At 43.4% G+C, this 26,829-nt stretch overlaps 2 protein-coding genes across 2 annotated transcripts in view; one reads left to right on the forward strand and one right to left on the reverse strand.

Moving 5' to 3' along the window:
• Positions 1-1,594: 1,594 nt before the first annotated feature.
• Positions 1,595-15,677, reverse strand: dis3l (DIS3 like exosome 3'-5' exoribonuclease). The gene is made up of 18 exons (XM_080739309.1): positions 15,477-15,677; positions 14,610-14,763; positions 13,485-13,613; positions 12,861-12,996; positions 12,012-12,179; positions 11,779-11,857; positions 11,282-11,461; positions 10,714-10,883; positions 9,972-10,133; positions 9,379-9,623; positions 8,771-8,863; positions 8,147-8,435; positions 6,025-6,260; positions 5,423-5,577; positions 4,888-5,081; positions 3,352-3,497; positions 2,727-2,898; positions 1,595-2,126 (listed from the first exon to the last, which is right to left on the reverse strand). Exons 1-18 carry the CDS (start codon positions 15,646-15,648, stop codon positions 1,815-1,817), a joined length of 3,192 nt encoding a protein of 1,063 aa, XP_080595435.1. The 5' UTR covers positions 15,649-15,677; the 3' UTR covers positions 1,595-1,814.
• Positions 15,678-21,435: 5,758 nt separating this feature from the next.
• The window catches only part of LOC308295679 (sodium channel regulatory subunit beta-4-like), a gene marked incomplete at both ends in the record, with an annotated part of 9,733 nt that continues 4,339 nt past the window's right edge, over positions 21,436-26,829 (forward strand). Inside the window, 2 exons of the mRNA XM_080738729.1 lie at positions 21,436-21,481; positions 24,916-25,079. Of these exons, the coding sequence (XP_080594855.1) occupies positions 21,436-21,481; positions 24,916-25,079 (210 nt within the window). The remainder of the gene's footprint in view (positions 21,482-24,915; positions 25,080-26,829) is intronic.

Consider the following 26,829-nt stretch of genomic DNA (forward strand, 5'->3'; position numbering starts at 1 on the left):
ATGACGGTGGCAGAGTGAAGCGACGAAGCGGGTGGCGGTATCCCTGTGGCGTTGATTAAAGACCAGACCATCATGGTGGTGTCCAACTTGTACATGTTATTTGTGTATCTAGCAGTCAGATTGCTGAATCCTCCGTAAATGTACATGACCTTCTCCAAGACGCAGGCTGAGTGGTACCACCTCTCCTCTGGAACAAGCCCTGAGATCCTGGGCTTCGACCATCTATGGGTGTGGACATCAAAACCATAAGCGGTGCAGAAACTCATTCTCCCTGGTGAGTGGCCCCCCCAGAGGTAGATCGTATTCTCTATCAGCACAGCTGTATGGCCAGAACGACCAGAGGGAACCTCAGCGGGATGTTCTCTTCCGGTTATCACATTCCTCCAGAATAAAGACACAGTGTTGAAGATGCACACCTCAATCCGATCGCCGTTACTACTGTCACCTCCAACGTAATACACCTTGTCCCTCCCTCACCGCCAAAGCAACGTTATAATCTTTGTTGGGAGCCCCTTTCAGATGTAGCGCCCAATGCAACATTTCAGACAGACAGCTAAATACGTGAATGAAAAAGCTGGATTTGGTACTGCTCTGTGAAGGTATACAGAGCGATTGTGCAAGCTGCCCCTTATATTGTTATTACAGGGATCACAAGCGTCACACAAAGTTTGTCCAATCCGTTAAGCTGAATTGGCAGGGCTTTGCATGGTGTTTGTGCCGGGCTTTTATACTAATGGTAGCAGGCGCCAACATGGTGGTTCTGTAATATAACTAGACCAGGTCAACCTGGTTGTGCCAGACCCCCTGTCTGTCATCATCATTTATGACATCATGCCTTTTGTAGGCATGTCATCATCATGTCATCATCATATATACCCTTTATATAGAAAACCCGGACAGACAGACCGACATTTGCTTATGTAGGCCTACCCATTTCATGGGTCTGGCAATAACTATTGAATGTACAAACGGAACCAAATGGACACTTGCGGTCCATCTTTCCAGTTTATGGATCCGGGAATCCAGGGACAGACACAGACTTGACATACAGTATATGCATAAAGTTATAACATTTTATACTACTCAAGGTAGGCCTATATGAAAATCGGTCAAACAGCCTATGAAGTTTTGCCGACAATATGGTTAAGGGACTGTTCTCGTTCACAGAAGTGCAATGCACAACAGTCCTTTTGAGGCGCCAGCCGACAAGAGAACTAAAAACAATAGGAGAGACACCAATGTTTCGGAAACCAAAAAGTATAGAAAACAAACAAACAAATGAAAAATCACAACCAGTGTGAAGTGAGCAGTGCCTTTTATGAGTTCATTTCATTAAGCTTCTTGCGAGGCTTGGCCAATGCCAAGCTCTGTGGGACGGACATACAGACGGACGGAAATACACAGAAAGGTCTACTTGTGCCCTGCGCTGCCTTTACACTGTACCCAAAAACAGTTAGCCGGAAACAGCACCGAACACAGTACTTGCGCGCTCTGCTGACGCAAGTCATTATTAATCAATTTGGTGTCAATTTGGTGGGAGAGTCGGTCTGTGTGAAAGATTAATGTGGTTTAATGACGAAGTCAGCCATTGGTTTCAAACATCATGCCACTTTAATTCAGAATAACAAATGAGCTGCCAGGTAGGTGTAATTGTTCCTACTCACATCCCACCGCCACTAAAAGGCTACTTTGATAAAAATGCATACAGTGTAATAAATGGTTGAAGCACCAATGTTTCATCAGTGCCTTCACTGCCTGCACTAAACCTGAGGTCAAAAAGTTACATTAGGAGAAGTTCTGATCATATGGGAAAACTATCTGGTGGTGCAGCTGGACAGGTCCGTCAAGGCCAGCTCCCTCACTTCCTCCAGGAGGGAGTAGAGATTAGGGACTTTACTCTGGCGGAACTCTCTCTCCTCCTTGGAGAGCTTGGGGCCCCGGGCGGCCTTCTCCTGGGCCTGCTGGGAGGCCTCCTCGGCCTGGCGCACCACCTCCTGCACCAGGTTGGGACGCCCCTGGGTGCCCTGGCTGCTCTGGGGGCGGAGGCTCTGGTGGGGCTTGTTGCTGATCATCTCCATGTGGAGGCTGTCCGGGTGGCAGCGGGACGACTCGATGGAGATCCGCACCTGTGGAGAGGACAGGGCACTTATTATTACCTCAATATATATTCTGTCTGTTTGCACGACTGTTTGTAAAACAGAGCCGATGGGCCAGCTTCTGTGGGAATCGGTATGGTGTCCAAAGTAAATGATCAGCTTTTGGGTAAAAATGTCTGTGACATATCTATGACGTAGGACCCCAAATATGGGCATGGTTTCAGCAGAATCTATACAATCTGGTATTTTTCAAATAGAGCTTTGTTTCAGTCGATTACTCACCCCATGGATACTTGAATTCACAGATTTGTTTTTCTCGCATTCCTCAGCCAATAATAATTGATGAGGAGACTTTTTGTGTCTCCATAGAGAAGAAAGCAGGCTCTTTGTGTCTCCATAGGGAACCATTTCTGGTCATCACATTATTGGCTTAGGAATGCGACAATATATATCCATGAATTCAAGTCTCCATGGGGTGAGTAACTGATAGGAAAAAAAAGTGTTAGTGATTGATTGATTCATTTGTTAATTCATTATTCATTCATACAGTATACAGTATTTTAATACATTTGGATTCCGGGTGAGACACCAAATGTCCCTTCTGGGTGTGGAGCTGAAACAGTGACTTACAGTGATGTGATTGAACAGGCTGAAGGTGGAGCTGCCAGAGGTGCTGCTGGTGCTGATGTGGTCTGGATGTCTGTGGATGGAGCCACTCTGCCACTCACAGCTGCCGTCCCCTTTCACACTCACCACCTGACCCTCGCGGTTCCTCATGTACACCGCCCCCTTCAGGCCATACCTGGTGGTGAAGGACCGGGTCAGTGTTAAAAGCAGTGGTGGAAAGTAACTAAGTACATGGACTCAAGTACTACTTAATAAGTACGATTTATTTATTTAATTTGTCCAAATATTGTGCTTTTACTCTACTTGGCTAAGGGCCCTGCCTTTGTACTCAGTCAATTTTTCGAGGAGAATAACCTTGGTCTATAAAGTTTTGTTATAACATACAGATCTCGAGCCCACGTGTTGTTATTTATATCAGGTCGCACTTGTTGGTGGTGATGTCACCAAGAACACTGCTCCTCATTGGCTAAGGGCCCTGCCTTTGTACTGTCGGTCATTCTTTTTAGGAGAATAAACTTGACCTATAAAGTTTTGGTATAACATACTGGTCTCGCCTTTCAGCGAGCCCACAATTAGTGTGGTCGCTATAGGCAACACAATATTGTAGTTTAACATGTATTTTTCTTACTGTGGGACAAAGACCAGCACGCCGTTGGCTCGTATGGCGTAGATGACGGCATCAGCCACACAGTCCTGGACCGTGTGAGGGTCTTTATCTTTAAAGTAGAGACACTGAAACAGCTCAGTAGACAGCTTCTGGGCCTGCTGGGCTGCCTGCACAAATCAAACACTAACAGTTAAAGACAACAAGCTAAGTATAACCAACAAAACACACATTTGGCGGCTTCTTCAGATGATGAGTTTATCGACCTCTATGGAAGACTGATTTGCTTTTTCTCAAAATAATTAAATTAAATTCCATTTTACCCATCTCCCAATTTTTCTCCTGATATGCAAGTTTTTTTTTCTGTCTTTCGCTTTTATTATTTTATCGTTAGCTACTTTTAATATGTGTATTTCTTTGGATCAATCTCCAGTGGCATGTCATACTACCGTAAATGCTCTAATAATATCCTATATTTAATAAAGAACCGGACCTGCTTTAATTTCCGGGTGCGCAATTGAATTAAGTAATTAAGAGCCGACGCTCCAATAAGAGCCTCCTTTTTCCTCTTTTTTTTACGTTACGTATCATTCAGGAGTACCTTTCTCCACTCTGTCTGACTGTCACTCACATCCCAAGCCAGCTGTTACGGTGATTTACCGTACACTGTCTACAAACTGCGCAGCGATATTTGGACGCCGCTCATTTCACGTTCCGTTTGGCAAAGACGGATGACTTTGGCAACTTACCGGGGCGCGTGCGTGTGCGTAGTCCTCGCGAACATCTCCGTGGATGACGGCCGCACATGAGATCTTTAGCGTGGAAGTTTAATCCAAACAGTAAATGAAGCTCAATGAAGCTAATGCGGCTATACTAGTATCCATGCTAGTATCCTGTGGTTCCTGTTTACCAGGGAGAGTCGCATCTGAATGACGAAACGAGCCGCTGAGCTTGATGGGAAATGTAGTGTTTTTTATTCCCCAGCAGTATGCTGTGTGGACTGTATTCTATTCTGATACACATTATGAGGAGCTGATTTTCAGTATGAATTGGTTAATGCAATACAATACAGCAGAATGTTATCTCTGTATGAGCCTTTCTATGATGATTTTCCAATAAAAACGCTTTTCTTTATAAATAACCTAATATATAATATATAATATTTATATTTTTTTCCAAAAATACGGTATCTAATAAAAAAATCTGATCTGAATCATTCTGATATTTTTGAGAAATAGGAATAAAAGCCTTGTCTCTTATACTGTCCTGCTTCCAACAAGAGCCTGGTGCCCGCTACTCTTGAGACAAATAATAGCCCGGGTTCCTATAAGAGAATTTACGGTACTTACTATAAAACTGAGAAAACAGTCTGGCTGCATCCATTTTTCTCCTCAATGGGCAGACCAATCATTCTAATTATGCACATGGGCATTGAGCACTGGCATAGGCAGTGACTAATGAATCTGAACTTGTCCTCCTACAGAGCAGTGTTGAGTGCAACAGACTAAGAAATTAAGTGAAATAAACAAATGTTGTTTAGCCCAGGTAAACATCGCTGACCCTGTTTTTGCAGTTGATGTGCTGCGACATTTCTTCCAGCTCTTTGTTTTTCAGCGCTGACGTCTTGTTGGGGCTCTTGATGGGGACCTCGCCCTTGTCCAGGTTGATGGCTGCAGTGAGGAGGCGGTGGACCACGATGTCTGCATAGCGACGGATAGGCGAGGTGAAGTGCGTGTAGCGGTCTAGAGCCAGGCCTGAGACAGAGAGAGATGGAGAGAGGTTCAGGTAAAAATGCCCTCTAAATCCTGACCTAAAGATTCTGAAAAACTTAAAATATTTATTAAAAAATTACAAAAATATATATATACTGTATATATATCGTTGTTGTCGGGTGGAAACCTTGTATGTCCAAAACCATTCGTTTTGTATGTATGATTAAAAACATGATTTAACCACCCCACTCTGCACCTATTGCACACCAGATTGCCCAGACCTCCAGACCTGTGCACAGCCGTTTCCCAGACCCACAACAAGAAGGGTTTGTGACGTACGAATTCAATGTCATTGACTATGAGGAGAAACAATGTGGCAGTACCGTAGTGGTAGTACTGATCTTGAGAGCAGGATCCAGTGGAGAAGTAGAGAGCATTGGACATGGCCTGAGTGGCCATCAGTCTGAGCAACCTGTTCACCAGAGGGTCCAGAGGGTCCGTGGCACAGTCCAGAGAGTCAGCTAGAGCTTTGTTGGACCTGGCGGAAAACACAATGCTCAACATGTTTTCAATGGACACACATCATCTCTGATTTAACTGATCTCACTGAACCCAGTTTCGGCACAAAAATGGGGTCAAATTCATTCTACTGCTAGAATGTGGAATGCTTGGCCAACCGCCATAAAAAAGTCAGACTCCTTATCCTCCTTCAAAACCGCTCTAAAAGAGCACCTACATGTGGCTGCAAATTGTAACGTGCCCCTGTAAAAAGTCTAAGCTTATCACCAAAAACTGAGAACAGTGAGCTTGTAGGTTCGCTATTTGTTCCCCTCAGAATAGGGATTCTATGGTTCAAGTGGTTCAAAAAAATGTAATAAAAAAGTTCCTATCACACAAAGATTTGGTGTGTCCCCTTGCAGTAACCTTGCGGACCCCCTGTCGAAGACCCCTACCTCAAAGCATAAATAAATAGGTCTTAAGTCACCTGGTATCAATGGTGTAGCCCCTGGCCTTGGCGCTGTCGACCAGCTGACTGAAGAACTCCTGGCGCGGCGGCGGGTGGTGACGCAGCAGGGCGTGCTGAGGAAACGTCTCCTGGATCTTGCGCGCCACCCAGTGGTTGGCGTGGATCATGCACTCGGCCACGGTCTCGTGGACCTCCAGGGGCTGACGAGGCACCAGGGCTGTGATGTTCTTCTCCTCGTCCAGCTGAGCGCGCACCTGAGCAGGGAGGCATTTAGACATATGAGCAGGGGTGCTACAGATTCTACAAATGTCTTCTAATTTTTTTTTTTTAAAGATTTGCACAAATAAACTCATAGGGCGGCACTCGGTGTTGCGCTATGAGCTTGTATATCTTTTGTCTTGGTATGGTATGGTATGGTATGGTATGGGTTTATTGCTTAGTCCCCAAAGGGAAACATGTGTTGCCACCAGAGCGAATACAAATACTGGCACAGTCTTAATGGAACTAATCAATTTAACTGAATTGAGATTTTGATTGTTTCTTTCCATTTCCATTTCTTCAAAATAAAAATTATAAACAGCAGAACTACAAAAACGCTGGTAGATCTGCAATTTGTTGCTATAGTTTGTTGCTGCCCCCACCCCACTAGGGACTTTTAAAATCATACTTTAGCCACAACATTTCAATGTAGAGCCCACCTAGATTCACTTGTTGTTGCGACCGTAAGGTCGCAGTTTAGTATGAAAACCTCCACCGGCCGTCCGTCCGTCCGTCCGTCCGTCCGTCACACACGTCACACCTTTGCCCTGCTCAATGTATACGTGTAACGCCTGATACTGAGGTGATGTGTCACTGTGACATCACAGATACTGAGGTGATGTGTCACTGTGACATCACAGGTGAGATCGCAGTGATGTCAGATACTCAGAGCAGGGATCTCCATATTTAGGCATAAACAGGTGACATCACAGTGATGTCAGATACTCAGAGCAGGTATCTCCATATATGGGCATAAAATGGATTCTGTTAGGGATCTCCATACTGTATATGGGCATAAAAGGGATTAGTGATGTCAGATACTCAGAGCAGGGATCTCCATATATGGGCATAAAAGGGATTAGTGATGTCAGATACTCAGAGCAGGGATCTCCATATATGGGCATAAAAGGGATTCAGATGGAGATTCAACTTCAATGAGTAACAATGGCAAACTGTCAACTGCCCGTATGTCTTGATAATTGGTAAAACAAACTTTTGGCCTATTTGTGGCTTATCATCACATCCAACCATCTTAAGATACTCAGCTAGTGGGGAATGCTCTCTTCCCTGGTGAGAATTGCCCCTTTATATAGGGCTTGTTTGTGTATTGTATGACATCACGCCACATCATCAGCTGTGGACTCTGTGATGTCATCGTATCTCCATATATGGCCATCTCCGTATATGGAGATATAAGTCGTCCATGCCCAGGTATGGGCTGGTGAGGTCAGACTTTGTGTGATGGGTAGGTTATCTCCATATATGGAGATTCAACATTCCAGGTGTAACTATGGCTGCCCGTATGACGTGAGAGGTGGAGGCTGTGATATTTGTGGAGATAAGCGACCAACGGTCGCTTATCTCCCGATTAGGGAGTCTTACTGGTTTAGTGGTGTGTGTGTGTGTGTGTGTGTGTGTGTGTGTGTGTGTGTGTGTGTGTTGTGACTGACTCACATTGTGACTGAGGTCTTGTTGTCCTAGTCTAGTTTTCTCTTGTCTTTCTCTTTTGTCTTTCTTAGGACTACGCCCTGTGCCAGTGTAAAAACTGCATCCCACAACAAATCCTGAACCTATGAACCTATTTTTGCTAACCCCTCCTACATCTGGCTTTGTCTGTATGTATGTCCACACTTGGCTCATTGGCCAAGCTTCGCGGGATGCTTAATGAAATGAACTCAGGAAAAGCACCACTCACTTCACACTGGGTGTGATGTTAATTACACAACACCGCTGTACAAGTCTAAGTAAGATACAGTAGGGCTTCAGTGGTTAGCCAGACGGAAAAACACACTTCTAGTTTATTCGATGAAAAATGAAAACGTAATCGATAGAATAATCGCTAAGAGAATAGTCAGTTGAACTTGCAGCCCCTGACTCCTACCTCCACCCCCTCCAGCTCCAGTGCCCCTCCTCTGTCCCTCTGTGCACGGAGGTGCCTGGCTATGTGCGTCAGCATCTCCAGAGCCTGCACCAGCTGGGCCAGCTTGGCATCCCTCACGTCGGCAGCGAGCTGGGCCAGCTCTGGCACCGTGGCCTCCTGGCCGTTTAGGAGGGCCTGGGCCAGCTCATAGTGCAGCTGGTAGGAGGAGCGGATCAGGGTGCGGCCGTACCACACTCTGTTCACCTCCAGGGTCTGGGCATCCAGCTCCCACAGAACACTCATGGCATACCTGCCATCAAATACATGAGTTCAGTCAGTGCATGCGCATACATTTTGTATAGGGCTGTAATTAATTAATCGCATGTTTAATCGTATATAAATATTTGACCTGAGAAGCAATTTGTATTTCAATTAAAACGCATTTTGGCATATCTATGTGCACATGGATGCCAGGTTGAAAGTGGTTAAGTCTGTCCGTAGGTTTTATAAATATTTAACCAATTAAAAAGTATGAACAACTAACTTGTAACTAATAACTAAATAATAACATACATTGGATCAATTGTAAGTGTTACGACATGCATGCATGACCATGACCCCAGTCCCAAACAGCGTAGCACTGACCTGTCCACTCCTCCCAGCAGAGAGCAGAGGTCTGCACTGAGCACAGCAGGCAGCATGTCATACCTGCGGTCCGCCATGTAGTACGTAGTGGCTCTGGAAGCACAGGACAGGAAGGAGACCATTAACTGCCAAGTTCCTCTATTGTTAGTCCAGTGGTTATCATCCTTTTTGGCTACAGCACCGCCTTACACTGATTTCCGAAGCCGAGTAACCCCTTTTTAAATTTATATCAAAAGTCCAGTTCCAATGCCAATATGTTCAAAATAAAACCGGATAATGGCAAATAAACATTAATTTCTATTCAATAACAGTTACTACTAGTCAAGTAATTGATGGTAATTTGGTTTAGAAATGTACAGATGAGCAGGTTTTTAACACTCATCAAAGGTCAAGTTTATTATGTATTGACAGTTCAAGTGGTTAAATATCTGAAAACATAAATTGACATGAATCCAAAATATACTGATGATTGTGCTGTCGATTAACCTACAGAATATGGAATCTCTGAAAAGGTTGTGGGGGTCCCTTCATCTCTTCATCTCTCTCTCAACTAAGGGGTCCTTGGCCTGAAAACATTGAAAACCCCTGATCTACTGTATCTGTCTCACCTAGCTCGTGCCTCCAGGTCGGTGAGCGATCCCTCGGTGACGAAGTGAGTGACGTCGGCGATGTGAACGCCCAGCTCCAGGCGCTTGCCTCCGGGCAGTGTGCGCACAGACAGAGTGTCGTCCACGTCCTCGCAGCCCAGCGGGTCGATGCTGAACACCAGGTGGGTGCTCCGCAGGTCATGCCTCTCCTGGCCAGGGTCCACTCTCCACGGGTTCTCTGCAGAGTTCACTGGCATCTCTCTCAGCTAAACGTAGACACATGAATAAACATGAGTCCCCAGACACACGCACACACACTAACAGTTTAGTCATGTCCACACGATAAGACAGTACATAAGGACATAAACATTACAGGTGCTGTTAGCTTAAGCAACATTTACTAAATCATGGCACGTGTTCATGATACAAAATTAGCTGGCCAAACACACAAGGGGCAAAAACATAATCTCCATCCCCGGCCTGGCAGAGATAATGAGCTATTAGCTACATGTGGTACAGGGCGTATCATTTCCTTGAGTTTAATGTAAAGTATGTGGACATGGTTGCTGAAATAAAATAAAGAATCACAGCAGGACAAAATCCTGAAAACAGACCTGGGCCTCTGAGAAGGGAGGCACGTGAATGCAGTTCTCTACCAGGATGGTCTGAACCTCTGTCTCCAGCTCTCCGGACCGACCCAGCACCCGCACACTGTGGCCGTTGGGGTAGAGCGAGGTGCTTTCCCACGAGTCGATGCGCACCACCACTCTGTGGTCCTACGTAGGTACAGGAAGGAATGGCATGAGGCAATTGAGGCATTCTCCATCAACAGTACACATGGGTTTTTATGTGTAACAACCACAATAAACCCTGGTGTCCCTATTGTGGGTATTTCTGGCAGAAATGATCAAAAATAGGCCTTTGTGGTTAATTCATACATGTCGACTCCTAGACCAGTGTTACGCGAGAAAATAGCAGATATACTACAGTAGCTCACGTGTCACACTACGATGCGTGGTGAAATGTATTTTTTTCTATCAATTCTATCGACTCACCCCATGCAGACTTGAATTCATGGATATTTTTTAGTTTTTGTTACATTCCTGAGCCAGTAATTTGAGGAGACAAATTGGGAACAAAGCAGGCTCTGTGTGTGTCTATAGGGAACCACCAATGGTCATCAAACTATAAGAGACTTGACACAAGGAAAAGAAAGGCCAATCGAATTCTACTTCCTGTAGGAGGAAGATAGGACAGATCTGAATAAGGACCTGAGATGCAGCCCAAGTCACTAAGGAAGCAGCGAGTACATTCAAGTACACACATCAGCAGCAGGAGGAGAGAAGTAGAGCTGACCTGCAGAGCCTCAGCCTGCTGTGTGCTGATCCTGATCTTGGGGATGCGTTGGTCCCAGGGTATGACCAGGATGCGCTGGGAGCTCCTGCTCTGGGACTGAGTCTCCTCCCTGGGGGGGAAGGTCACCACATAGTCCCTCCAGTTCCTCTGCAGGACCCCCACCACGCGGCCTGCAGCCCAGTGTTTTGATTTACTTTTAAGGGAAACACACACCGGACGCGGAGGCGGCGCATCAAAACATACGCCCCCATTATTTTCAATGAACTAAACCACACCGGTGGCGTCAGACTACCGCGACGATACGCTGCTGTTCTATTTTTACAGCATTGCCGCGCGGTGAAAATTCTCTCCCCACCGGAGGAAATGGATGCTCCTGCCGCACGAAAAAAAATAAAAAATACATAATATATGTATATATAATGAGATATTTTAAAATATACTTTCGTGAGCAGTTTTGACAAACAGATGGCGGCTTCTTGTCGGACGTTGTGGAATAGTGAGGCTTGAAAGACTACCATGCATGGCAAAACGGTCTCGACTGACAACATCTTCTGCATGCGTGTCTCACCTGTGGGCATGGGCTGGCTCTGGGGGTCCTCTCCCGTCTTCTCCTCCCCCGCTCCTTCCGTCAGGGACATGGCCTTTCCCCTCCACTCACTCTTGGGCAGCAGCTCCACTACCACCGTGTCGCCGTGCACGGCTCTGTTCCGATTCTTACTGCCACTCACCAACACATCGCTGTTCAAATCTGGCATACAGAAAGAGAGGGAAGGAGAGGATGACAAGTCGGGGAGCATAAGATAAACAGAAAGGAGGTCCTTCTCCTCCTTTCTCTTTAAACTGCACTGCGGACTGAGTAGTACACTAGAATTCTACGCCTGAGTGTGCAAATGCAAACAAATAGTGCAACTTGAATCTTGCATGACTTGTGCAATTGTAGCCAATTGGATTTTACATTGGAGGACCTGCTTGCTGTGTGTGGTGGAGAATAAAAGTGGCTGCTCAATCTTTGGTCCATGAAAGATGCTTAATCAACATCCACATGTGGTCATCGCTGCTTCCCACCTGTGTTCTTGTTACTGGAACCCTCCATTCTGACAAAGGCCTCATGCTGGGCTCTATGCTTGTTGACATTCAGAGTGCCCTGCAAAAATAAACCAAATGCTATAAATGAAATAATAAAAGAGATAGCAAAGGTATCTTAAAAAGTCATTGAATGCCACTGCTTTGGGCAGGAATTGGCGGGTTCTTGACACGCACACACGCACGCACGCACGCACGCACGCAAGCACACACACCTGAATGTATCGTCCAGACTTAATTCCAGCCTCCAGGATCTCAGCAGGCAGGTGCTCTGTATACTCCCTCTCTGTGCTTTCGCTTTCCTTCTCTTGCAAGGCCTGGGTGATGGAACAGTACAGCTCCTGTGCTGCCTGCAGCTCTGGCCAGAAGTTCTGCAGATAATCCTGACAAATACATTGGAAGGAAAACAAGTGGTCTCGTCATTGGCCAGGTTATGTCCTATAATGAGATAAATAATATAACATTGCACAACACAGTACAGGAAATGATTCACAATACAAGCTTTAAAACATTTTTGATGCAGGACTTAGATTCTAGTAATATTTGGATACAGTGTTAGCCATTACAGATGGCTTATTAATAGCCATCCTTCCTTGTACAAGGCTCTTGCACTGAAGGCTCAGTGTGTATTTGCCCCATAGTCATGTTGGTTTATAGGCTAACATTGTTTCTCAATGGTCATTGTTTGGCAAATGGTAGCAAATGGAGCCTTAATGGTCCATTTGTACACTCTTCAGAGATAAAATATATTTTATAGGGTAGTAGCACTGTCGTGTCCTCGAGAAATTATTAGCAGACTTATCGTCATAGGAATTTGTCGACTACTCGATTAGTTGATTTAATCAACAAAACTGCACAATTGTGTTAGCTGCATACAATCACGCAGAGCCTTTTTAGACCGGTGATGTTGAGAACTGAATGGAAAGTTATAGAATGGCAGAATTAAAGGGTTATATCTAGAAAACTATTCATCATCTAACAAAGTCTTGATCAACTAAGACCAAAGCGATAGATTAATCCACTATGATGGGCGTACACAGCATACAGTATGTCATAAACATTACCTGAGTGGAGATGACATAAATTCCAGCGTTGAGGCTGCTGTACTGAGCCACAGCATCCTTGTCCTCTGTTAACATCACCACAGGCTTAAGCCCTGCCAGATGGTTGTGGTACCACACTGCTGCAGTGTACACACACCTACAGTCATACAAAGACACATACAGTACATACACAGAAAGACAGTCAGACACACTGAATACTGTACACATGGAGGCACACACATGTGCACAAACACAGGCTATTTTGACTCACAAGGTGTGTTTATAATTCATGGTGAATCTTGAAATGTTTAAAGTTATTAATAATGTATAATACAGGAAAATAAAAACACTTATTGCTTTCATTTCTAAGCCAGTGTTAAAGTGTAAAAATGTGTTAAAAAACTTTGATGGAGCTCATCACCACAAGCAATGAAACGTCAACGCACTGACAGAGAACTAGGGAAGTGCATGTCTAACCAAAATTTAATTAGAAAAATAAACTACTCTGGGGACTAACCCAACAGTCTTGCTGTTGCACATCCCTAGGCCTAGAGACCACATGTGGACAGCGAAATGTGCTGCTAATGACACAGGATGGACACAGTGACATAGAGAGAGGAACCTTGGAGGGCACTGAGCACTGACCTGGTCTGCCACTTGTCTTGGCTCTCTCCCTTCTCTCTGGGACAATACGAGTACTCCTGGAACTCATTGGCAAAGAGCACACAGTCGTGACGAGGGTCCTTCAGGAGGCCACGCAGGCGGTTGTACTGCCTGCTCAGAATCAAGACACAGGATAAAATATAGTCAGCACCAGCAAGTCATTTTTTGTTCAGTGTAATGAATTAAGATGATTCGTTTTATTTAAAGGAAGGTCCAAGTCAGATTACCAATTGTTACAAGACAGCTTTTATGCATTATGGTTAGACATACTGTACAATAGCCTACACCTCTCCTAGCCGCAAATTGCAACACTCGATTTTTTTGATATGTTGAATCTATGGTTGCAATACCTCCCATGGCATAGGCAGCCAATGCATCAAAACAGTTTTTTTCTATCTGATTGTATTAAACAACGTCAAACTCACCAATATTGGGGCTCTATGGAAAGCTTGAAGTATCCTCTTTCTATCTGCAAAGTGTTTGTTTCATAAAAATCCACCGTAGACATGTTATGAGTTACTATCTAAGTGTTGAACTTTGGAAGTGGTCGTCTTCAATACCGCAACGTCCTCCTGCCTCCTACATTATGTGACATTTAGAACCATGTGGTACACTGGACCGTTGAGTGATTTCCCACGAGCGCTTCCAAACTCCAGCACTTAGAAAATATAATCACCTGAACTGAATTTCTTGATAGAAAGTAGCTCATAACATGTCTAGGGTGGATTTTTCTGAAACCAACACTTTGCAGATAGAAAGAGGATACTTCTAGCTTTCCATAGAGCCGCAATATTGGTGAGTTTGACGTTGTTTAATACAATCAGATAGCAAAAAAAAACCAAAAATAAATCTAGTGCTGCAATTTGAGACTACACCTCTCCCTCTATCGCTCTCTCTCTCTCCCTCCTGCGTGATTTGGTAAGTTACGGGACTGGTTGGCAAACCCCACCCCCTGGAATTCAAACCGTGCCATGTTCACCTATGACCAAATTGAATGTAGTTAAACATTGGTACACATCAGCTATGTAACTGCAGCTACCGATACAGTCGAAACCAGGCACGATTACGTCGCACTATTAGTCTATAGTACTGTAGCTGTGAATGTACCTGCGTCCTCTGCTGTGCTGCACAGCCTGACAGGCGGTCTGTGTGAACACGATGCCCTGGAGCTCCGTGAAGTCCAGGATCTCCAGGTAGTCCCCCGCCACCCCAGCATCAGGCACCACGTAGTGGGTGGCCTCCGCTGACAGCACCTTGCCATCTGATGGGAGGGGGAGGTGTGGGCACATCAGCACAGTTGGGAGAATGAACAGGGTCCTATAGCCATGGATAGTGAACTTCTGCAAAGGGGACCGTTTTGGGGATGGCAACTGCCCAGTTGTGCCAGGCCCTAGCGTCTGCATGTGACCTACACCGTTGTTTGCAGATTAATCTCAACCCAACAATGTTTAATACATAGCTAAATCCTAGCCTACATACATTAACTCTTGTAGATGTATTTCATATTTCATAAATGTTGACATGTTCTCTGTAATCTACGAGAGATTCTAATCTATGTAGAAGGACAATTAACAACAATGAAATACACCAGAGTCTTGATCTATGGTTAGTTAAATCCTATCCTTCCTATCCTAAATCCTAAAGCTATGTGTTAATTTATCAATGTGTTATGTGTACCTCTGAGGAAAGAACCAATTCGACCCTTGTACAATATTAAAGCTACTTCTGTGCTAACTGTTGTGTAAAGTGTAGTCTATTAGATAAAAATTAGCTCAGATTTGTTTTTTGATCTTTTCTGTGATTCGGGAGGGAAAAGAAATCTGTCAGACTCATGATCCAATAAGGCTAAACTAAACTAAACGCCACCTGTGGACAGGAACACATCTTTTATATGAATAAATTAACATGAATGATTCAGCCTATAGCCGTTTTGTTTTCTAATATCACATTAACATTCTTATTCTTATGATTTACCGTTGGCACAGCCCGCCTGACACAGAGCACTGTAGCAGGGAACCTGCTCTCTCAGGTAGTGTTCACGGACCACCCGAAGCTTGCGACCCCCGGAACATTTCAGGTGAACAATCTTTTCCGTCTTGATCATTGTGTTGTTCTGTATCCTACAGACAGAGCCAGCATCACGCATTCGTTACATTGTTGTTGTTTTGTCATCAAACTGCTGGAAGTTTTGCTCTGGGAGACTGAACTGAAACTGTAAACAGAGACAGACCATGTGACGCGTCGTTGCATTCTGGGTAATGGTTTCTCAAAGCGGGGTGCGGGGAGCGAGTGTTCCTACCATAGGAGACGCGTGTGCATAAATTAGAAAGCGCGGCCTGTGATTGGCTGGAGCGGAGTTCTGGAGCGCTCGGCTGTGGTCACTTGGACTGCGCGGGCGGGTGTGAATGCGTTTATCGTGGACAGGGCGTTTATCGTGGGCTTGCCCAGGCCGTAAACGATTGCATTCACCACGGCTTCGTAACTCGCGCGGCGCTCCGCCGGCCGCGCGGCCCTGGCCCGCTCTAAGCGGCCACTCGCGCCTGCGGCGCTCGGGGGCGAAGAGCAGGACCAAGGTCCGCTGGCCTTCGCGCCGCTTGCAATGTCGTGGACAATAAAACGAGCGCTCCTTCAAACGGCGTCTCCTACGGTAGGAATAATAGCGTCCGGCGACCCCATAGGGGACCCCACACCCGTCCGTTACATTGGTTGTACATTTTACTAAAATGTTTTATTTAAGTAAAAGTATCAATACTGCATTGTAGAAATACTCTGTTACTTACAAGTAAAAGTCCGGAATTCAAAAGGTAGGCCTACTGTGCTTAAAGTTCCAAAAGTAAAAAGTACAAAATGTTTGAAATTAGCATCATCTAACACATCTGCAAACAAACTAGTAACTCAAGTTTTCAAATATTGTAGTGGAGTAAAAGTACAATATTAGGATCTGAGATGTAGTGGAGTAGAAGTAAAAGTATTGGAAATTGGAAATAGTCAGGTAAAGTACAAATACCTCAAAACTGTACTTAAGTACAGTCATTGAGTAATGTAGCCTACTTAGTTACTTAGTTCAGGGGTGTTATATATGACACCATGCACCAAATAGACCAAAATGTCTAAAGGCAAAAACCTTTATTTGGGTAATTGTCTGGTATTTTTGTTGTTTTGATTATGCTTTTGTATAAAGTTTGTCTTTGTCCTTTAAGCTTGTTTATGAAAAAGCAACAAACATATTGTTTAAAAAATGCATTGTGAAATTCTGAAATTAGTTTTCTTTAATATTTCAAAACAACTTTAGCTAGTGTTTCCTTTGGCCACTAGATGGAGTCATTGAGACACCCTGCTGACTTATGGCCTCTGGTAGTTGATTGATTGATTGTTTGATTGATTGTTTGATTGATTGATTGATTGATCGATTGATTGATCTCGATCGATCGTTATATACTTTAGCAGTTGTTTGCAAAACAAAAAGTACGGGAAAGTACAGTTCAATATATGGGTGGGTGACGTGACGTAGCGTTTTCGCTGTCCTCGGTGTCAAACATGTATAAATAAAAAATATATTTGTCAAAAACCTTCTGAATATTGTGCAGGACATTAAGCTTTATGTGAACTTACTCAAGATTAAAACATTTCATTCCTCATTTCTTCAGAATCTTCAACCAAACATGGTAAATGTCATCTGGTGTGACTGTCCCGACCTTGTTTCTCAAAGTGGGAACTTGAATAAAACTAAGAAAAAGAATTGCTAAAATTCATTTAAAAATGAATTTAGGCAAAAAAAATGTCTATTTGTGAGCCTATATCTTTTCAAAGTCCAAGCATAATGTTTTCAGTCATTTCTGATCAAAAAGATTTTGTCCCCCAAACCAAAATCATCTGGTGTGACACTAGTTTGGAAAAATTAAACAGGCAATAATTTGGACACCTACTGGGCTAGAGAGGTCCTTCTTCTGTAAGGCTATTCAGCACTCCCAGCACAACTGCAAGACAGGTGTCTGAGGTGAGTTATGATTTTAACATTTTCATGAAATGCCATCTTGTTGAAACTTTGACAAGTGTGGCACTTCTGGATGTCATCTGGTGTGACACCTTTTTCATTAATAAAGCAAAAGTTATTTGAAACTTTGGTCATAATTACATGTAAATCTAGGTTGTTTTGTTATAGCTAGCATGTTGTTAGCATGCTAATGTGTACCTGGTAGCCTCAAGGTAGTCCTAAATGCAGAAAACGTCATCTGGTGTGACACTTCGTCATCTGGTGTGACATATCTGCTTGTCACGCCAGATGACTTGATTGTCACACCAGATGATATATACTGTATTTTCCTACAGACATAACAATAAATAACAAGTCCCATGTTTCTTTTGTCCATTTAAAACATTTTAACATTTAAACATTTTAACAGCTTCATTCGGTGATACAGCAAATTCATCAGACAGAGCAGAAACCCCTTCACAGAAACCTAAACCTTATATTGTGGTAACACTTTATAATAACTATCCGTTATAAGCAGTTAATATAAGACACTTGACAACAGAAAATGGGTGGTACAGAAAATGTGATTTTATTATTTCCAAAATACACAAACATGGAGAACTCACTGATGTGTTCAACCAGAGGCTCAGTGCGATTGCAAGTCATCAGATCACTGGCTTCATCAGGTGAAGCAGTTCAGACACATCAAGGAGAGCATCCAACCCAATGAAATGGTCTTGCATATAGACTTTTCTGAGAACTATGCATGTAAACTAAACACAGAGATTCAGGCGTTTCATTTTGGTGGCAATAGGCAGCAGGCAACAGTGCATACCGGAGTTGCCTACTCAGTCAGTGGCTCCCAGTGCTATGCCACCATTTCACAGTCCTTACGCCATGATGAGCGTGCTGTGTGGGCACACATCAAGCCAGTTATTGATGATTTCCGAGGAAAACAAGACAATGCAATTGACACCCTGCATGTCCTCAGTGATGGGCCAGCAACCCAGTACCGGAATCGCACAAACTGCTTCCTCATGAGCAGCATTCCTTATACATGGGGATTCAAGAGGGTCACCTGGAACTTTTCAGAGCGTTCCCATGGAAAGGGCGCACCTGATGGTGTGGGAGGGGTGCTGAAGCGTAAGGCAGACATGTATGTCCTCGGAGGCAGTGACCTACAAACACCGAGGGATCTGTGTGAGTATTTACAAAAGTCCTCTGAAAAAGTCACTGTCATGTGGATCGAAGAAGAGAAGATATCCAACATGGATGAAATGGTCCCTCCATCAGTGCGTCCAGTGACTGGCATCAGCACTACGCACCAGGTTCTTTCTATCTTCCCGGGAAAGATAGTTTACAGAGACCTGAGTTGTTTCTGCCAGTTTCCTCAGATCTGCACCTGTCACAACCCACGGAAATTACAGTTCGACCAAGTCTCCAGGGCTGAGGTGCCAGGTGACAAGACAAGTGATGAGTAAGTATAACTAAATCATTCTCTTTGCCAATTTTATGATACCTGTAATTGTACCTGTTTAATGACAATAAAGTAACTTATGTCATCCATTCATTCCTTTTCTTCCTTAACTAAGTGGTGGCCCATCTGCGGAACTGCCCCCTTCCCAGGTCAGCTGCAGGCCCAAAACAGCTTCCGGAGCTCAGTGAGTATAACATACTTGGCAAACTTGAGGACTTGCTAGTAATTACATTTTACTACTAAAAACAATCTACCTGACAAATAAATTACATTTAAATGTCTCCTCCTGAAGGTCTTCTACTCAGGTGCTGGACACAAGTGCATCTATTGGAGAGGCCCAAGCTGAGGATTCAGACACCTCCTCAGATGAATACACACAAGGACAGTTTGTCATAATCAAATATGAGGGAAAGCCATATGTGGGGCAGATTGTTACCATTAATAAGGAGGGGCTAGAGATAAACTGCATGAATCAACTTGGAAAAATGAAAAATGGTTTTGTCTGGCCAAAGGGGCGAGACTGCATTTTCTACAAAGAGCAGGAAGTTGTCTGTGGCATAGCAGAACCGCAACAGGGCAAACGGTTTGCTACCCTCACCAAATGTGACTGGCTGATGTACAATACAGTCTAAATGTCTATACCCTCACCAAATGTGACTGGCTGATGTACAATGCAGTCTAAATGTCTATTCTAATCTAATCTAATACTTTTGTACTTTCACTCACTGGACTGGACAATGAGGTAAGGTAGGACCCGAGACAAACATAGCGAAAATAGCTGATCTACAAGCTCTCAACGCATTGTGCTGCGAGAGCTTGTAGATCAGCTATTTTCGGAGTTGCACAACCCAGCACTCTTTAGCTAGTGGAGATGTGGTGTAACGACATGATTCGTAAATAAATTTGTTCAACTCAAAATGCTGTGTTCAAGTTCAGGACACTTCGGAAAAAAGTAATACACCTGAATGCTGAGTTGTTTCCAATAATTGGTGTTAATAAAATGTTGCCTTGGCTCCCAGTGTGGCTATGCACCTTATTGTCTCTTTAAGATCCTTCTGCCGTGGGCCGGCAGAAGACTTAGGTGTGCGTAGCATTCCTGTGCACATCCTCATCATCCATCTACTACTACAATTCTTTGTTATCCTATGTTAAGGCCCAACAATACTATCCTGTTCAGAAATATTAAGGCCATGTTATTTAATGTTAAAGCAATTTTACTGTTGCTGTTTTTCCTGGGTAATTGTTTAATCAATCAGTAAAGTTCAGTACTCACTAATAGGTAGGTTAAAACACAGTTTGCTTTGACACATGAAGATATGGTCATCTGGTGTGACACTAAGTCATCTGGTGTGACATTCCAAATAGTGAGAAATCATACCTTTATTAATGATGAAACCGAAAAAATGTGTATGGTTTACATAGAAAATAGTATCAGGAAGAGTCACAAATATTTGTGTAATTTTAAAGAAAGTTTTTGTCAGAATAAAATTAAAATATGTTGAAAGATCGACAACATGGGCCTCACACAGAGTGTTGATTATGAAAAAAATATACAGATTCAATTAATTTTCACAAAACTATAGTGGATCACAGGTTAGTTATGATAAAGGACTTTGATAAAGTGAGTAACTTAAGAAAGGTGTACTCCATTTTCATTTTATGAACAATTATTGTCATGTCACACCAGATGACGGTTTTAGGCACAAGTACAACAAACTGCTCAATAAAGTCTGATTCCAATAAAATATCTAAAAACAAAATGTGTTTCCATAAAGTTGAGAGTGAGTAGAACAAAAGTAAATAATTTTTATGCCTGCTATTTAAAGTTTTTAAAAAAACATGTTTTTTGGGGCGTCACGTCACTGACCCATATATGGTCTGCTAAGAGGATTTTAAATCCATGAAAGCCTATATGGCTTTGTTTCCATTGGGGTCCTTTGTACTCAATTCATCTCCTGTGGACTGTGTGTCCCCTGTGCCAAGCTGATCTTCAACAGGGCAGCTATTTATTCGCCACTATGGCGAATAGCTTGGGACAGAGAATGCTGAGAGTGGCAGAGATATTTTTAAAAGAAAATGTATAGCCTAATCCACAGACTATGCCAAGGCACATATAGCCTACACACAGACCCTGTTGTTGCCTTGTCGGGCAGAATGGATGTCTTTGTGTCATTGCGTTCATATCTAACTTTGGGCCCCAAAGTTTGGGGGTGGGAATTGCCATGCACTGATTGTAGGAAGTCCTACTGTATTCATCACTTCAGCGCAGTCTTGTAAACTTTCACTCACAACTTGTGGAATCTTAAATCGGAGGTTCCAGAGAGGCACCAGACTAATACATATGCATTTCATGGATCAAGATTTATTTTTATTCTTGTGGTGATTTCTGTGTTAAATTGAACTTTGAAATTTGATACATTTGCAGTGAACTGTTTTTTCTTTTTTACATTTTCCACCGGTTTGGGTGATCTACATTCTGCAGGATGAGTTTCATTGTGTCAGCTCTTCTCTTCACCCTGTTCAGCCCAGGTAAGATGCTGTGATGTGTTTATGGTATGTTTATGACGTTAAGACTTGCACTTTAGTTGCTGCTGACATCATGGGACGTGCAGAGAATGTTAGAGAAGCAGGGGCTGAAATTTTTAAAAGGGCCTTTCGGTGGAAATATTGAAAATAGCAGACCTCCAAGCTCACAACGCGTTGCAGCATGAGCATGGAGGCATGGATTTCTACACAGAGAGGGCAATTCTTTCGACATAAGATACTGCATTCAAGTTCAGGAGAGTTTGGACATTCTATTGAATGCTGCCTTCAGTTATGACATTTAAAGGGGGCATTTGCATTCTTTCACCATAGTAAAAACTGCATTCATGGTCTGGAGAGGGCACTTTTTAGGTAAAGGCTCAAGCCCTCTTTGATATGTGTGCACGTGCCTATTCATACTTTTCTCTGATAAGCCTATATGCCACAAATCTGTTCATAGTTTCTGAACAGCATGACTAGACTTACTGTACAAGTTGGTAATATTGTGTAAAGTATGTGAGACAATTTCAGACAAATAATAATGTATGTATTTGGCCAGTGGCCAAATACATACATTATTATTTGTCTGAAACAACAGGGTGTCTGGCTGGTCAACATGCAGCTCCAATCTGTGGGTGAGGTTATATTTGTCTCCGCCTGGCCAACAGGCATGGCCAGACTGTTTTGCACCCTGTCTGTCTGTCTGTCCGTCCGTCCGTCCGTAACGTCCGTCCGTCCGTCCGTCCGTCTGTCTGTGAACGGCTAATCTCCGGCACCATACATTGCAATTATTTTATAAATTAGAAATTCAGAAATATGAATGGAATCAAAATGATGGATGGAAGAGGGGAAAAGAGCCTCGAGATCAAATTTTAAATAGGACAGGATATTGCATAAAAACTTGGGAGTAGCATTTCTAACAAGTAACACACATGCGCACGCGCGCGCACGCACACACACACACACACACACACACACACACACACACACACACACACACACACACACACACACACACACACACACACACACACACACACACACACACACATGCACAAACACTCTCTGAGTAAAATAGACACTGGGGATTTTATTATGTAAAATCCACTTCCCCCCATTGAACAAAAAAAACAAAACACCCACTACTACTGGCTGTTCAATGTTCAAATGCATACTCAGTGGGAGGCAGATCTGATCTGAAACTGGCATGTCTGTCTTTGATGCAGGAATACAACAGAGCTCATCAAGACTGGAAGACTCTTTGTCCTGTTTTTTTAGGCCATAGGGAGTGAGGCCATATTGTCTTGCATATTCTAAAGTCTCTGGTAGACTATCGGTCAAGCCAAAGGTTCTCAAACCCTGAAGCTCATTTATGTTCTTCTCCAGCTTGTTGAAAGCTCTTGTTTTGCTTATTCTGAACAGGCTGCCCGTTGTGTGTCGCATCCGGTCAATGCATGATTCTCGCATAAAGCCACGACTCCCAATTTATCTGAAATATCAGACACAGGGATGTATTGTTGTCTATCTCCATGACCAGCATGCATAAAAATGGACGCCGTTCCAAGGAGTCGTTGACTGACATATAGATGAGCAACACAACTACATCCATAGTACATTGGGTCAGGGTCTGACACCCTTTGGCTTGACAGATGGTCTATAGAGGCTTTAGCATGTGCAAGACAATATGCCTTCACTCTTTATGGCCTAAAAAGTGGGCAAAGGGCCAGCCATGTTCCAGTCTTGATGAGTTCCGTTGTATTCTTGCAACAATGACAGACATGCCAGTCTCACATATCTGCCTCCCACTGAGGATGCTCAACAGGCTATATACGGTATCAAACTGGTTGTGAGCTTGTCGATCGGCTATTTTCAAACATTTTGTACTTATACTTGTGGTACTTTAAGTACATTTTGATGCCAACACTTTCGTACTTTTACTCAACATTTTGAATTCCGGACTTTTACTTTTACGTAATATTTATATTTTGCAGTATTGATACTTTAACTAAAGTAAAGAATGTGAGTACCTCTTTCCCCTAATGATAACAATCATAATGTGTGTGGGTCGTTTGCTTGTCAGGAATCTGTTGTTTATTGATTGGGTGGGGCTTGGATGAAGCGTGTGTGTGTGTGTGTGTGTGTGTGTGTGTGTGTGTGTGTGTGTGTGTGTGTGTGTGTGTGTGTGTGTGTGTGTGTGTGTGTGTGTGTGTGTGTGTGTGTGTGTGTGTGTGTGTGTGGGGGGGGGGGTGTGATCAAGAGTTCTTGAGTGGACTGCGTGGGGATTTTGGGGAGTGGTGGGGACATAAGGGAAGTGAAATGCTGGCTGAGGTCAAGACAAAAGGTCAAGACTAGAGTACTGAGGGATTTTCACGCATGCATGCACGCACACAGTCATAAGTATCTACAAACACCACCATGCACAAACATACTAGCCTGGATTTAGCCAGACTGATACCGTGGATTCACTTACAGTACACGTTCCTCCACAGTATCAGTCTGGACTTCGGACCATAGGGAGCGAGTACGAGAAATCAGAAAATGAGCAGGCCAATCGGTGACTACGTTTCAACTGAACAGCGAAGGGAAGTCACTGATTAGCCCGAACTTTTTCTGATTTTCAGACTACAAACATACACACCTACAGTATATACACATATACTGTACACATACAGTATATGTGTACACTGGTACAAAGATACATGTCCATGCACATAATTGCGACCGTAGGTCTGTGGTTCCCCTGACACCAGAGCAGGGATAATAACACATACACAGTTACACACACACGTGCCCAAACACTCTCTGAGTACAATAGACAGGGGATTTTATTGTGTAAAACCCACTTCCCCACCATTGGACGAAAAAAACACCCACTAACATCTGGCTTTTATTAGGGTTCCCAAACCAACTAAATCCCATAGCGGCCCACTCGATGCGCACACCATAGCCATCTAATGCCTGGCAGAGTGTTGCGGATTCGAATTCAAGAATTCTTAACTTTTGTATAGTACTTTTTATTTGTATAGTATTTTTGCAATAATAATGTGCGATTGTCACAAAATACCAAGGTAAACCTGGACTTGTCTCATGGCACACCGTTTGGGAACCGCTACTCTACAGCAGCATGCAATGAATTCTATTCTATTCAGAGCTAACTCAAGTTATTACCTAGTCTATGTAGTCTTTTATAATGATTTTATTTTTTATTCTTCAGAGCGAACTCATTACCTACACGTAGCTGTCTTTTATAATGATTGGATTTGGGTGTTTGTGTGCAGGTTTGTCCCAAAGAAATATTGCCATACATTCAGAATGAACAACAACAGAAAATGATATTATTCTATGTAACGTCTCTGTCCACTTTGTCTCACCATCTCTCTCTCTCTCTCTCTCTCTCTCTCTCTCTCTCTCTCTCTCTCTCTCTCTGTGTCTCCTTTCAGGGTTGTGGCGTGTTGATTGCTTGGAGGTCTCCACAGGGAAAACACCTTATATGGAGGCAGTGAATGGTTCTACGGTTCTGCTTCCCTGCACCTATAGTTCCTGGTTTGGCATCAAGAACCTTTACTTTAACTGGCACTACAACAATAATGGAACATTGGAAAGGGTAGCATTCATTCAGAATATTGTGGACAAGCAAACTAAACACACACAAACAAATAATAAGTATAAATAATAAGTCACACACATACAGTACCTGCATGAATGTTAAAACACATGTACACACATTCTCAAAAATAGGTTGCTTTGAAGCTGCAATCCATAACCTTTTTTTCGTGAGAAAAACGTTTAACCAATTAGTGTGGTGCGATGCGTCCAAAAAACAGCTCCCGTAGGATTTTTGTGCTAAAATAGATTTTTTTGCAGATCCTGGTTCTATAGAGTCCAAACTATGAGAAAATGATGGGTGTCAACTTTTCCGGACCCCCACCCCCTTTCTGGGGGTCAACTAGTTTGGGACCTCCCAGAACAGTACGCCAGCCAGTTAATGTCCAATTTTCTTAATATTGGGGTTGTTTTGTAGGTTTTAAAACATTATGAGTTCATTTATTACACTTTTGAAGCAGCCAGAATAAGCTTTCTGACTTTTGGTTGGGGTCTTTCCTCATCTGGGACCCCCAGATGGACCCCTGAGCCTATCTCAGTACTCGCTCTGCTCCTGCTCCAGAACAATGTCATATTAGATCATAATTGATGCATAAAAGTTTTTTTCTGAAAACAAAAAAAAGTAGTAACAAATACCAGGGGTCTTCCACAGGGGCTTCGGGACCCCTGGGGGTCCTCGGAGTTACTACATGGTGTGATAAGAAGTGTACTTCTAAGGATTTCTTTGCTAAAATGTATTTTTTTTTTATAGGGACCAAACTGTCAGAAAATGATGGGTGTCAGATCTTCCTGACCCCTGCCCCCTTTCTGGGGGGGTCATCTATTTTATGACCTTGCAGAACAGTCTGTCAGCCAGTTAATGTCCAATTTTCATAATATTAGAGTTGTTTTGAAGGTTTTAAAACATTCTAAGTTCATATATTGCACTTTTGAAGCAGCCAGAATAACCTTTATGACTTTTGGTGGGGGTCTCTCCTCACTTGGGACCCCCGGAATGACCCCTGAGCCTATCTCAGTACAGTCCTTGCTCTGCTCCTGCTCCAGAACAGTGTCAAATTAGATCATAATTGAAGCATAAAAGCTTTTGTACCTGTACCTGGGCTCTGTACCTGACAACAAAAATGAGTAGCTAATACCAGGGGTCTTCCACAGGGTCCGGGACCCCCAGGTGTCCTCAGAGTTACTACAGGGGGCCATCCGAACGGCTGTTTCAGTTTTGGCCCTATTCTTGCAAGAATAATATTAGAAACTGTTAGTTTTATGTATCCTGGGTTTATGTAGTGTACTTGATGGTTTATTAGTATTCTCAGTATTATTTATTAGTAAGATGCCTCAGGGCGCCAATTCTTTGCCATCTGGCCAGTGATGTATATCGGACCTGTTACCCATGTAGACCCCTGGTACCCATATATGGAGATCCATGTACTGTATATGGAGATACATGCTTACTCAGTTATTTGTTATGATGTCCATGACAACTGACAACATACCCTTTTATGCCCATACATGGAGATCCCTGTCTGTAGAACCAGTCACACAGATATGGGCTGTCTTGGCCATCTGTCTTGGCCATATATGGATTCTGTTAGTGTGGTATGTGGCCGATTTGTGGCCTCCATATATAGGCATTCCCATATGAAGTCCTGTTAGATATGGGCTTAATATTGAAGACATCAGGGAACTCCATTTATGGACCTTGTCATACATCTTGAATGTATGACCTCAGCATCAAAGGCTGGATTGGGGTATGT

Source organism: Nannobrachium achirus (assembly GCF_963921795.1).
Source record: "Nannobrachium achirus genome assembly, chromosome: 12".
Classification (NCBI taxonomy): Eukaryota; Metazoa; Chordata; class Actinopteri; order Myctophiformes; family Myctophidae; genus Nannobrachium; species Nannobrachium achirus.

Excerpts from the sequence above, each read along its gene's own strand:
- dis3l (XM_080739309.1), bottom strand. The coding sequence starts at position 15,648 with ATGCGTGATGCTGGCTCTGTCTGTAGGATACAGAACAACACAATGATC. Across the intron at positions 3,498-4,887 it reads ACATCAACTGCAAAAACAGG|GCAGCCCAGCAGGCCCAGAA; the intron begins GTCAGCGATGTT and ends TGATTTGTGCAG. Across the intron at positions 2,899-3,351 it reads GTGCTGGTCTTTGTCCCACA|GTATGGCCTGAAGGGGGCGG; the intron begins GTAAGAAAAATA and ends CTTCACCACCAG.